This window comes from Colias croceus, chromosome 23 (genome assembly GCF_905220415.1).
Source record: "Colias croceus chromosome 23, ilColCroc2.1".
In the NCBI taxonomy this organism is placed as follows: Eukaryota; Metazoa; Arthropoda; class Insecta; order Lepidoptera; family Pieridae; genus Colias; species Colias croceus.
This window is the reverse complement of record NC_059559.1, coordinates 5489281-5503145: the sequence shown is the minus strand read 5'-3', so window position 1 is coordinate 5503145 and position 13865 is coordinate 5489281. Positions and strand designations below refer to the sequence as shown.

Genomic DNA, 13865 nt, shown 5'->3' with positions numbered 1-13865 from the left:
CCTTTCTCGGGTATCAAAATGCAAAATGTCTCTATACCAAATTTCATGCAAATTGGTTCAGTAGTTACGGCGTGATTGAGTAACAGACAGACAGACAGAGTTACTTTCGCATTTATAATATTAGTATGGATTTACAAACACATTCCTCGGTACACATCCTCGCACATAATTGGTGGGAAAGCACCCTTATACTCCATTTTTACGACGGCCTTAGAAAATGTATCGATAAACCCTTTACCCCACTAGGGGACACGGGACTTCACCAATCACAAAAATTATCGACAATGTATTCGTATCGCCATCGAGAGTATGACGTCATTATCTATAGATACCAATAATAAAATTGGAGTGTCTGTAATATTCAATTAACCCCTTTTTACTAAATGCGTACATACAGTATACAGGGTATTTGTAGATACTAAAATAGTATTTTTTACAATTTTGTCTGTTTGTTCCGGCTAATCTCTCGAACGGCTGGACCGATTTTAACGGTACTTATAATGACTGATAGCCGATGTAATAAAGAGTAACTTGGCAATTTTTTTTAACTGATATTCCCACTCTCAAAACTCATTTACGCGAGTGAAACCGCGAGACACATCAGCTCCATGTCATGATAATGTTTCATCGCTATCCAATTTACATTCGTATACAAAATTTCAGCTCAATCGGTTACCGGGAAGTGAATCAAAGTTACTTGCTACATTGAAATTAAGTCATCGAGTACAGACAAAAATGCTCATAAAATAAAAACTACTAGGCCTAGCCGAATAAAATTTTTATGGGACCAATTCGACACCATCCCGCATCGAACAAAAAAAGAATCACGTAAATCGGTTCAGAAACCTCGGAGTAATCGGTGTACATACATAAAAAAAAAAAAAAAAAAAAAAAAAATATACCGGCCGAATTGATAACCTCCTCCTTTTTTTTGAAGTCGGTTAAAAAGCAAAAGTAACTCTTCTTCACGCCTCAACCACTTAACTGATTTAGATAAGATTTAGTACAGCTTGACACCTGACAAAGGGCACATAATCTACTTAAGTACACTAATATTATAAAGAGGAAAACTTTGTTTGTTTGTTTGATTGTAATGAATAGGCTCATAAACTACTGGACTGATTTTAAAAATTCTTTCACCATTCGAAAGCTACATTTTCCACGAGTAATATATATTATATACCTAGGCTATATATTATCACGCTAAGACCAACAGGAGCGGAGCCACGCGGGTGAAACCGCGCGGCACAGCTAGTAGTAGATAATTTTATCCTGGAAATCCTAAAGGAATGAAAACTATGCGGGTTTTATTTTTCGACTATTCGGGTATTAGCTAGTATAAAATAAAACACAAAATTGAAAAGAAAAAATATATTTTTGAATCCTATGTTACATGATAGGTTACTTAGTTACAATATATTATTCATGATTTACGCTACACCGGGGCACGATCACACATTATTGCATACCTTTTGTATGAAATTATTCATGCCTAAACCATAGAGGAAGGATGTATAACTGAGAGCCTAAACATGACTCGACAGTGCACGGCGGGAATGTCGATGAATGATGATGAATTCATTTGTTTCCCGGCTCCGGCATGGGCACAGCTTAGTGTTCTAACAGACGAACGGCAAGTTGTGAACCGCAGATACTACTTCAGCCGTCGCCACATATCGATGTCAGACGTCGACGTGTCGGCGGCAGCAGTTAATATGTCGACGGCTGCCGTCGACAGGCAAAAACGGATGCCGTGAAACGTCAAACGCTTGCAGTTTGCCGTCAACGCAAACTGCAAGCGTCGCCACTTGTCGACAGCAACCGTCGTCGTATTGACTGCTACCGCCGACACGTCGACGTCTGACGTCGACCGGTGGCGACGGCTGAAGTAGCCTCTGCCGTTCACAACTAGCCGTTCGTCTTTTCGAACGCTTACAGGGCACGTAAGCTTCTAACTTCAGGCGTGTCTGCGATCTCCATGCCAGCAGCTAGACAGTCTCTCCATATTTTTGGATAGTTCGACGATTCTGCTAATCAATAATTTATACTAATACTAGTTGCATAATATTAAGAGAGAAGTATGTTATCTTCGAACAAAGGTACATCGCGCTGTTACTATATCCTCTAGAATTCTAGATGTCCCGGAAGACCTTGTTCTGTCTTACTCTTATCACTTACTGCTTAGAGGCATGAAAAATATATGCTGACCGATTCTCAGATATACTTAATAGGTACATAAAATTTCATGACAAACGGTGCAGCCGCTTCGGAGGAGTATGGTGACTAACATTGTGACAAGAAAATTTTATACAGGGTTACGTCTTGTAAAACACCAGCAACCTCGCAGGATAAAATAGCTAACATCATAAGTAACAACATTTGTTCTAAGACTTTTGATAATTTGTTTGAATATTTTGAATATTATAAACTCTACGCGCATTCCAAAAATTACGTAAATAAGAAGCGAACGGGAGGGGGAAGGGGGCGTCGCGTCGTCCGTTCGATAATGAATAGAACATAGACTTACAAATGTTAGGAGAGTACAATAAAAGCTTAAAAAATTATTTAAAAATAATTTATTGCGTTATGCCAAAAGTCGTAGATCAAAATATGTTGTTACTTATGATGTTAGCTATCTTGTCCTGCGAGGTTGCCGGTGTTTTACAAATATCCCTGTATACATATATAGAGAGGAAGAGATAAAAAGCTGTAAAGTTCGTTTTTTTTGTTGTAGGTACGCGATAAACTCAGGAACTAGTTCGATTTGGAAAATTATTTCAATGTTACCGTGCATTTACATCAAACGAGTGAATGCTCATTCTACTATGTCCAATTCTTTTAGTGTAAACAGGCGTAGAGCATTCTTCCGTTGTTCTAAGAGCGTACGAAAAAATTCTATACAATCCTAGTTTTCGTTTACACTAAAAGATCACGAAAGAATGCTCTTGTTCTAGCTCTATTTTCGTTTGATGTAAAAATGCATCAGATAGACCATTTATCGAAGAAGATCTTACCTAAGTTATTTTTTCGTTGCGTTGGACAGGTAGGATATGATGGTACCACGAGTTGGTCAAGGCAAGCCATTTTATAGCGTAGTGTCACCAAGCATTGTCTGGTAATGAAACGGCTCAATGCAAATTTTTCCACGCCCAACATGTTTTAGGTAACTAGTACCAATTTGAATTTTGTTTTTGACTTCGTGTGAGAATTTTGACAGATCAACATAGTGTATTATGGTATGGGATGTTGAAAGGAGGTTTCATCCAACTATTTTTAATGTAACGGTGTATTTACATCGAACGAGCTAATGCTCATTCTAATCCACTTCTAACCCCACTATGTCTTCATCAGCATTATTTCATTGTTCTTAGTGCGTTCGAAAAGATTCTATACAATGTTCTAATTCTGAACTACACTGAATAGGAGTATTCGTTTTCACCAAAAGATCACGAAAGAATGCTCTTGCTCTAGAGTCTAGCTCTATGTTCGTTTGATGTAAATGCAGCGAAGAATTCGACTCACCACCAGAAAAACCTTTGTCTCATACATTTAAAAGAGGTAAATATTTACTACTCCCGATTTTTAATTATAAGGAAACTTTTAGCACAGAATACATAATAGTAGCTAAATGCTTTTAATTCAAACAACTGGTGTAGAGAACCGTAGGTAGGTAGAGGCCAGTTATAAGTCAACATCCATACTAATATTATAAATGCGAAAGTAACTCTGTCTGTCTATCTGTTACTCAATCACGCCTTAACTACTGAACCAATTTGCCTGAAATTTGGTATACTTAGAGATATTTTGATACCCGAGAAAGGACATAGGATAGGTTTTATCCCGGAAATCCTACTGGAACGGGTTTTTCTTTGAAAACGCGGGCGAAGCCGTGGGCGGAAAGCTAGTTTACTATAAATATGATTATTTATAATCATATGTAAATATAATTATAGATTACATAATATAATCTACCATTGTCGACCAATGGATATGTCCTTGCTTCTCACCAAAGATAAAAAAAAAAACACTTTACAGATTGCGTATATTTTATTATAAGCCTTATTATACATAAAAATGACTTCTAGATTAGAGCATGATTCCCATTCCCGTTGCTCCGTGCCCCTAAGCCATGATCAAGCATAAATCAATTCATACAAAAAGTATACAATAATATTTGATCATTGATATTTGGTCGCGACACAGTGTAGCATGAATCCTCCTTAATACACAAAACTGTCAGTAGGCAGGCCTTCTGCTGTCATTGTCTTCTTCACCCAGTCATATACATAAGTGACATCAGTGTACACCCCGGGCGTATCTTTTCTTCCGCATTCTAGTCCAAAAGAGACCATTCCATATACGGCATAGCGTTTTGAGTCGGCGTCCCCCTGAAAAATATTATTGAAGTATAGGAAGAAGAAAAAGAAGTGTAGAAATAACTTTTAAACGGATTTTCAACGCGATGGGCAGTCTGCCCGTTACCACGCTCGCTGTAAAGTTCCCTAGATTAAATTTGTGAATTTCTAAATGGTAGGTGTAGTTACAATATACATAGAAACTCTGTAGAAACTGCATTCCGAACCGGTGGTACCTATGTCGAGCCAATTTAATAGGCAACATTTGACGTCTATCAATTTTATCTTCGAAGAGAGGTAACCTGCTTAAAAACTTCGATTAAAGTGAATTAATCGATACGGATTTGAAACATTTGTCAATCGAATTTATTAATTTATGATGATTTTTATTCACAAGTAATCAATGCATTCGATTCTAGATGTCAGATTTCGATTTTAAGAGTAACGTCTCTGGTATTTAAAAAGAAAAAAGGTTTATTGACACAAAATTGTAGCGACGTCAGTTCTTCCAATTCAGAAATTGTTTATTATGTTTAGTATGGTTTATCAGTAAAGTGATATCTTAAAATTACTTGTATCGGACATTATTATTATAAATATGTAATCGTAATTGAAAAAAGTTAAGCAAATGTGCAGTTCTAACAAAAAGAAATATCATGTTATTCTATGTCGTCGTTACTAGGTTACGTTGTTGAATTTTGTTGAAGTGTCAAATGTTGCCTATTAAAATGGCTCTACTATAAATTGTTATTTTTCTGTACTTTGACGATTCAGAAGCGTTCCTAAACGAAGTCTATTTGAATAAACAAATGTTTGAGTTTGAGTTTGATAGATTTTACGTTTCTTATAATTTTACATCAAGGCTGTGGTGGCTCAGTGGTGAGGACCACGGAATACAAATCAATAAGTCGGGTTCAAGACCAGGCGGGCGTGCAGGAAATAAATTGATTTTTAAATTTATCTGCTCATGTTTATAACATCACCACTGCTTGGACGGTGAAGGAAAACAACGTGAGGAAAGCGACATGTTGAAGAATCAAAATCTGCCTCTCTTGGCCAGCGTGGTGGATTACGGCCTGACCTTAGGGGAGACCCGTGTCTAAGCACCCTAATGGGCTAATAAAACATTTAATTCAACACACATGAAAGACTTAAAAAAAAAAAAAAAAAACAGAAAATTTAAATAGAAAAACACAGTGAAATATAAAACAACATTAATTAGGTGTGATCCTGTGTGCTGAACAGGGACACCACTCAGGAATTCTGCGGCTTAAGAGCTGCAGCACTGATTTTCAATGGTTCCCATGTTCCCAAATGACGCCTACGAATGATGATAATCTTACATCTATTTCGCAGACCAGTGGTGATCCTCCGTCTCCAGAACAAGTGTCAACGCCTTCCACCCCCCCGGCACACATCATAGAATCATGTAGTGTCCATTTGCGAAGCTTTTTGTATTTACGCAGATTCACTTGACATTGGTCTCTGTTGTATATCGGTAGTTCCACCTGGGAAAAGAATTACTTGCTACTTTATCTTTTGTTTTCAATCTATAATATAAAAATGAATCACAAAATGTGTTGGTAAGCGCATAACTCGAGAACGGCTGAACCGATTTCGATAATTATTTTTTTAAACTGTAAATTGAAGTAAGAGGCTGGTTTTTTATGAAAAGAAAACGTAAACATAAGTACCACGGGCGTCGCCGGGGCGGACCGCTAGTACTTTATAAATATAAAAAAATCTATCCCAGCTATCACGGGTGGCTGAGAAATCAGGCGTCACCCCGGTAAGGCGAAAGATGCGGGTTCAAATCCCACTTGTGATAGGATTTTTCTATTCTTAACATTTTTAAAGAAATGTTTACTTTGGTTTCTAGAAAGATAACAGGGAAATTTCCAGAGAAAAAGTTCAAGATTCAAATTCAAATTTTTAGGTGATTTATGTTTCTTTTTTTCGGGACACTTTGTAAAATTTACAAGAAAAACGTACAAGATGCTAATTAATGAGTTACGAATTAAATAAAGAGAAAAAAGGTAACAAAAAGGTAAACACAACAAGTGATAACTGCGTAAAAAACAACCGACTTCAAACTTGCACTTGCAACATTTACAAATACAATACAAAAATGCTCATAAAATAAAAACTACTGGGCCTATCCGAATAAAATTTTTATGGGACCAATTCGACACCATCCCGCATCGAACAAAAAAAGAATCACGTAAATCGGTTCAGAAACCTCGGAGTAATCGGTGTACATACATAAAAAAAAAACATACCGGCCGAATTGATAACCTCCTCCTTTTTTTAAAAGTCGGTTAAAAATTCCCTAAAACGGGATTTCGGTAACGTGAATGAGAGACATTCTTAAAGATAGACAGCTATTACCTTTTTTAATATAACTGCATATTCGTCTGGCTTGTTGAACTCTGTTTGGCCCCAGCCCATACTTATACATTTCGTTCCTTCACTGGGCATAGACTGTCCTAAACATGCGATACCAATGTGAGGGGCTCCAACCAAATCAAAGGGCTTCTGGAGAATTAACAGGGCTATGTTATTAATGCCCTTTTCTGAAAAAAAAGTAGTCAGTCATAAAAATAATGTTATGTACCAGCTTTCCTCTCGAAGCTTCGCATGCTGTGTAGGTACAAATTTTATATATACTAGCTTACCGATCGCGGCTTCGCCCGCTTTCTCAACGATTTGAGATATAGGTAACTATCCTATCTCTCAAGTTGGATCGAACTGCACATGGTGTGCGAATTTTATTATAATCGGTTAAGTGGTTTAGGAGTCCATTGAGGACAAACATTGTGACACGAGATTTATATATATTAAGATACTAGAACCTTCGAGAACTATTCTATTTATTAAAAAAAAAAGAAATCAATATCCGTTACGTTATTTCAAGAATCTAAGCATACATAGAGACAGACAGAAGCGACTTTGTTTTGTGCTATGTATACAGACCAAAATTAATTATTATGTGCACATATTTTGCTTTAAGCACATATGTATAATTTTTATTTGTAGTCTACTTCTCTAGTCTCTAGTATTTTGCAAGAAAATTTATTTTTATAGTAGCTGTGCCCCGCAGTTTTCCCCAGTGCTCCGGTCTTCTTAGTGTTAGCGTGAATCATCACTTTAAATCAATAAAGGATGACCTTTTTCGATAAGTGGGCTATCTACAGCCGAATGAATTTTTCAAATCGGACCAGTAGATGCTGAGATTAGCGCGTTCAAACAAACAAACTCTTCAGCTGTATAATATTAGTATAGATAGTATAAATTTGGCAAAAGCGGATAAATAATTTCTAAAAACTCACTTAACCACAACCCCTCGTGAGATACAATCTTGGCCACGTCTCTCTCTTGGTGTTCATATTCCTCATTGAGCGTCTGAGTATCCCATTCTCCTGCACGACATTTGATCTAAAGACAATAATAATAATTATATATTTTAGTTAAAACAAGTAATAACTGCGTTAAAAACAACCGACTTCAAACTTGCACTTGCAGACAAATACTGATAAAAATGCTCATAAAATAAAACTAGGTACTGTTCCTATCCGAATAAAATTTTTATGGGACCAATTCGTCACCATCCCGCATCGAACAAAAAAAGAATCACGTAAATCGGTTCAGAAACCTCGGAGTAATCGGTGTACATACATAAAAATGTTGTGTGGTTTTATGAAACCACGGTAAAAGTGAAACTGTTCGAACGGATCCGAACACTGCTTTGTGTAGCGCATGTCGCGTGTCGGTCGGCTGCCGAGTAGGTATACCTACTCGGCAGCCGCGATACACGCGACATGCGCTACACTGACCAAAAAGTTTGAGACGATGTAATAAAAGTTTCACTTTAAAAAAAGACATACCGGCCGAATTGATAACCTCCTCCTTTTTTTTTTTGAAGTCGGTTAAAAAGAGCGTGTGTGCCGAGCACACGTGTTAGAAGTGAAACTTCTATAGCAAGTTTCAAAGATACCAAATTCGTCGCATTACTCAATGACGTTACGGTAGTGCCATGACGCGACCTGGAAATATTACTCTCAACGTGCCTAAAGAAGTTTCACTTCAAAAACGTGCTGAATTAAGATAAAATCAAGAAATTATAGTAGGTATTGTGAGCGATTCTTGACAAGTATACAAAGTCTGAACTAAATCTGTCCGTTTAAAGTTAAAATCGAATCGGTTACATAAAAAAAATACAAGCATGCAAACGTACAGGTTAATAAAAATGGCGCAACTAGACTTATTTCAATTATGTAGATTCTACTACTACACACACACTAACTTTAAGGCCTTATTTTATTACAATCGAACCAAACATAGCGTGTCTCAGCAGTGGGAACATAATGGGCTGATGATGATGATGATGATGATGATGATGATGATAAACAACCACTCCTATGGTGGAGGCCTCTTTCATTTCCACTTCTATCTATTCTTAGAAATTAAGAAAATAATCTTGGAATACCTCACCTCGTTTTTGCTTAAATCGCTGACCTTATGCGCCGTTGTCATGACAACCCAGGGGTGAATCAATGAGCCTCCCCCCAAGTAATCCTTTTGTTCCCAAATCTTGGAAGTTTTGCTAAAAAAAACAACCAATAACTAACTTTCATTAAGACCTTCAAAAAATAGGCGTATTTGTTATTCAAGGGATGGCAAATCACCTACGAGTATTACTATTAATGTTTAAGAGCACTGTTCACCATAATATAAATAATTAATAACTAAAAGGCCTCCAAATTTTCACAACTAACGAAATTTTAACCGGACGGCCGGAAAGCACAAGCTTTCAAATAAAAAATGAATCTTCTTCTCAATCAAAGTTCTGAGGTAACAACCCAAAAAATACGACTGTATTCGACTGAATTGAGAATCTCCTTCTTCTTAAGGGTGATTAACGATACACCGTGTTGCGATCGTCCGTGCTCCGTCCGGGGCTCGGTCAAACATAATTGTATACTTTTTATATGATGTGATGCCTGAACGTGGCTCGGACGGGGCATGGCGTTGAAATGTATATGGACGGCTCCAGAACGGTGATGATGATGATGATAAAAGGTAGAAAACCCCTAACCGTAAGAGAGCCACCATCCAAGGGAAGTCTCCAAAGCTCGCGTAGTCGGTACCGGTCGTCCTGATGTTGGTTAAGTCAGGCATTGGCCAGCCGCAGCCCACGCGGGGCGCGACGGTCACTGGAGGCGGTTTTGTGGCCGGCTTCGTGATTATCAGCTTCCTGGGACAACACTTCAACAGATAGTGGCAGTCCAACGCCCTGAAAAGGAGAATAAAATTTTGTAATCCTTATCACTATCTAATCTAATATCTAATATATATTATAAAGGCGAAAGTTTGTATGGATGTATGGATGTTTGTTACTCTTTCACGTAAAAACTACTGAACCGATTACAATGAAATTTAGCACACATATAGATGGTAACTTGGATTAACACATAGGATAGTTTTTATCCCGGAAATCTAACGGGAACGGGAACTATGCGGGTTTTCCTTTGCAAACGCGGGCGAAGCCGCGGGCGGAAATCTAGTATAGTATAAAACAAAGTCGCTTTCCGCCGTCTCTATGCTTAAAATTACCCTTTTAATGAGGTTTTTTTATAGACAGAGTGTTTCAAGAGGAAGGTTGTGATATAATTTCTCAAGTTTTGGACAAAGCGGACGAAGACGCGGGTGGAAAGCTAGTTAACATCATAAATAAGAAAGTGTTTGTTTGTGCTTTTTACACGTCACAATGAAACGATTTTTGTGTTTGGAGATATTATTAGTAAAAATAGTAACCCACCTGTATACACCAATTGCGGTCAGATCTATTTCTTCATCAGACGCGTTGTCTGCACACTCGCTCGGCTTCACACACCGGCCTCGAAGCTGGTCTTTCGTTATACACTCACCCGATTTGGCTGTAACCAATAATAATAATAATTAATACAAGTGATAACTGCGTTAAAAACAACCGACTTCAAACTTGCACTTGCAACATTTACAAATACAGACAAAAATGCTCATAAAATAAAAACTACTGGGCCTATCCGAATAAAATTTTTATGGGTCCAATTCGACACCATCCCGCATCGAACAAAAAAAGAATCACGTAAATTGGTTCAGAAACCTCGGAGTAATCGGTGTACATGCATAAAAAAAAACATACCGGCCGAATTGATAACCTCCTCCTTTTTTTTGAAGTCGGTTAATTATCCTTGTGGAAAGGAAAACATTGTGAGGAAACTGACGTGTCGAAGAATTACATTATTTATCATATACAATACAATTTATTTATCTATCATATAACATGTTGTGTGGTTACAACAAGCTTGGAACTTCCCTGATAAGTTAAAAATAGCCTGTGTTAGGGAAGATGGCTTTTCCTCATTTATAAAAACAAACATAACATAAATAATCTTTAGTATTTTCTTGATAGAAATGTACTAATATTCATCCTAAGGATAAAATATGAACGTTATAGACCTATTTTAAGGCCAGAAAATTGCGTGGAGTTCAGAGTAGAGTACAACCTCAAATGCTTTCGCATTATGAGGCGTGCAAACGTTATGTAGTAACTCAGCCCCCGGAATCACAGACACAATAGAAAATCTATTGCGTCGTGGACCGATCGGGCCGCTCGGGGCTCAATGGGATATGGACTTACATACTTCAAATTGTGCATGAATATTACTAACGGCGCATTTAGATCAAACGTACATAGAGCTAGAGCAAGAACATTCTTTCGTGATCTTTTAGTGTAAACCATAACTCGTATTCAGTGTTGTTCAGTATAAGAACATTGCATAGAATCTTTGCAAACGAACTAAAAACAACGAAAGAATACTCTACGCCTGTTTAGAAAATAATTTGACATAGTGGGGTTAGAATGAGCATTCGCTCGTTTGATGTAAATGCACCTTGACAGGTCGGGTCAAAATAATATAGGCTATGTTTATGTTAACGCTGCGACCAATAGGAGCGGAGCAATGCGGGAAAAACCGCGGTATTTCTTTGCTCCTTATCTCGGGATAAACCCAGAATGGTCATTTTTATCTTTTATATATTACAAATAATTATTTACGAAGCTATTTTAATCAATATAGTACATATTATATGATATTCTTTATTGACTGACCGGTTGGCTTGGTTGGTAGTGGCCCTGCCTTCCAAGCGTTCCTGGTCGTGGGTTCGATTCCCACCCGGGGCAAATATTTGTGTGATGAACATAGTTGTTGCTCATTGTTTGCTCTGTGTCTGGGTGTTAATAATTATCTATATAAGTATTTATTTAAAAGTATAAATGTATGTTTATCAGCCATCTGGTTTCCATAACACAAGCGAAAGCTTAGTATGTGATTAGATCGTGCCGTGTGTGAAAATTGTCCTGAATATTAAAAAAAATGCATTAGAAAACTACATCTTTACTTATTAGACCGTACGTATTTGTGATCCCGGAGGTAAATTGTAAAACTATGTTCTGACGAGTCAAAAGTGCTTCTTGAAGAAGCCTAATTGAATAAATAAATGTTTGATTTTGAGGATATTTTAATGTCATAAAATAATTAATTAGTTAACTTTTTAGTTCATGAAAAACGACTCTAGTAACACCATGATTATAAGGTTGAAATATATGGCATGAGAGGATTACCGTGAAAGTAAATATCATGAGAAAACCGACATGTCGAAAAACTTTCGAAAAATCAAAAGTTCGACCACATAGGAGGCCTGTGTCCTGTGGGAACGTATATGAGCTGATGATGATGAATATCGAACAGAAGAAAATACTAATTATTTAAAGCATTTTCATGTTAGTTAATTATAATAATATTAGCATATTTTATGTAAGTTTCACTGGTCTTGTTTATGTTTCTGTTATCCACGATTAATATTTATTATTATTTTTTAATTTATCTATCTCTAGATTGTCAGGTGCTTTGCAGCACCTGACAATCTAGATGTTGGAAGGGTGTCACTGAAAATCAGTGCTGAGGTATCCCGCATGCAACCACATATTAATTTGTGTTTGTATTATATTTTTATAATTTACCTCGTACTAAGTAATTTATAATGTTGTTTTTGTGTGTTTGTGTGTTGAAATAAATGCTTTCTTTATTAATACCTGTGGGGTCTAAAGACTTCGGCGTAGTCAGAAAACTTTGCAGCCACTGTTGATGTATAGGATCCAACGTTGTTTGTGATTCGATCTGAGTCACCGCCAGCAGCAGGCATAAAAGAAGATACCTGTAATATCAATTTATTAACTAATAGCTTTCCGCCCGCGGCTTCGCCCGCGTTTTAGAGAAAAACCCGCATAGTTCCCGTTCCCGTGATATTTCCGGGATAAAACCTATCCTATATGTTAATCCAAGTTACCCTCTATATGTGTGCTAAATTTCCTTGTAATCGGTTCAGTAGTATTTGCGTGAAAGAGTAACAAACATCCATACATCCATACTTACAAACTTTCGCCTTTATAATATACTAGATTTCCGCCCGCGGCTTCGCCCGCGTTTGCAAAGGAAAACCCGCATGGTTCCCGTTCCCGTGGGATTTCCGGGATAAAAACTATCCTATGTGTTAATCCAAGTTACCCTCTATATGTGTGCTAAATTTCATTGTAATCGGTTCAGTAGTTTTTACGTGAAAGAGTAACAAACATCCATACATCCATACAAACTTTCGCATTTATAATATTAGTAGGATATTAAGATATTAAGGTAGGACTAACACTTAACAGTCTACCCCGGCTTTCGCTTGTGGACTATAAACTTTACTCAAAAATCACGTACATCTCTAGATACACAATATTTAAATGAAATAGCCAAGTCGTTCTTGAAATAACTATAAAAAAAATTCAGCTTTATACAATAGCTGCGTCTTTAGGTTTCACCGGCGCAAATGAGTTTTCCCTTTCACTTCTAATGTTCTAACCCTTAAGAAATATCAGAATAAAAAGGAGCCTAAGTTATTCCTTATTGCATCGGCTATCAGTCAGTGAAATTCTCGTCAAAATCAACCTAGCCGTTCCAGAGATGGAGCCGGAACAAACAGACAGACAAAAAACGTTAACATTGAAATTTGAAAGTCGGTTAAAAGCTTGTAATTAATAAAAACGAAAATACTCACTTCATCATAACCACTTTATTTGATGTATATGTTAATTATATATTTTATTATTTACTTTTAAATTTATTATTTAAATTCCTAATAAAACGGTAGTCCCGAGACTATGCTAACATGTGACTGAATGTTATTATTATCGACATTATTATTTGAAGACGATATCGAATAGTGTTGTGATCTCTATATCGATGTTTTTATTAATTTATGATTTTTTATATAATAATGATTTTTTATACCGGTTCTTCTCCATAGATACTGCTTTCCGAATCGGTGGTAAATGTTAAAATATGTAATGACGATTCAAAAGTGCTTCTAGAAGAAGTCCATTTGAATAAATAAATGTTTGAGTTTGAGTATATCACTGCAAAT

General features: G+C 36.8%; 1 protein-coding gene across 1 annotated transcript; it reads right to left on the bottom strand.

Moving 5' to 3' along the window:
- Positions 1-4034: 4034 nt before the first annotated feature.
- LOC123702189 (phenoloxidase-activating factor 2-like) lies at positions 4035-13631 on the bottom strand. Its single transcript, XM_045649872.1, has 9 exons — positions 13500-13631; positions 12493-12614; positions 10174-10291; positions 9451-9648; positions 8847-8958; positions 7685-7790; positions 6744-6928; positions 5699-5863; positions 4035-4388 (listed from the first exon to the last, which is right to left on the bottom strand). Exons 1-9 carry the CDS (start codon positions 13505-13507, stop codon positions 4221-4223), a joined length of 1182 nt encoding a protein of 393 aa, XP_045505828.1. The 5' UTR covers positions 13508-13631; the 3' UTR covers positions 4035-4220.
- Positions 13632-13865: the final 234 nt, after the last annotated feature.

Coding starts and splice junctions, on each gene's coding strand:
- LOC123702189 (XM_045649872.1), bottom strand. Junction 8,959..9,450: donor TGGATGGTGGCTCTCTTACG/GTTAGGGGTTTT, acceptor TGTTTTTTTTAG/CAAAACTTCCAAGATTTGGG. Junction 4,389..5,698: donor CACTGGTCTGCGAAATAGAT/GTAAGATTATCA, acceptor AATATTTTTCAG/GGGGACGCCGACTCAAAACG.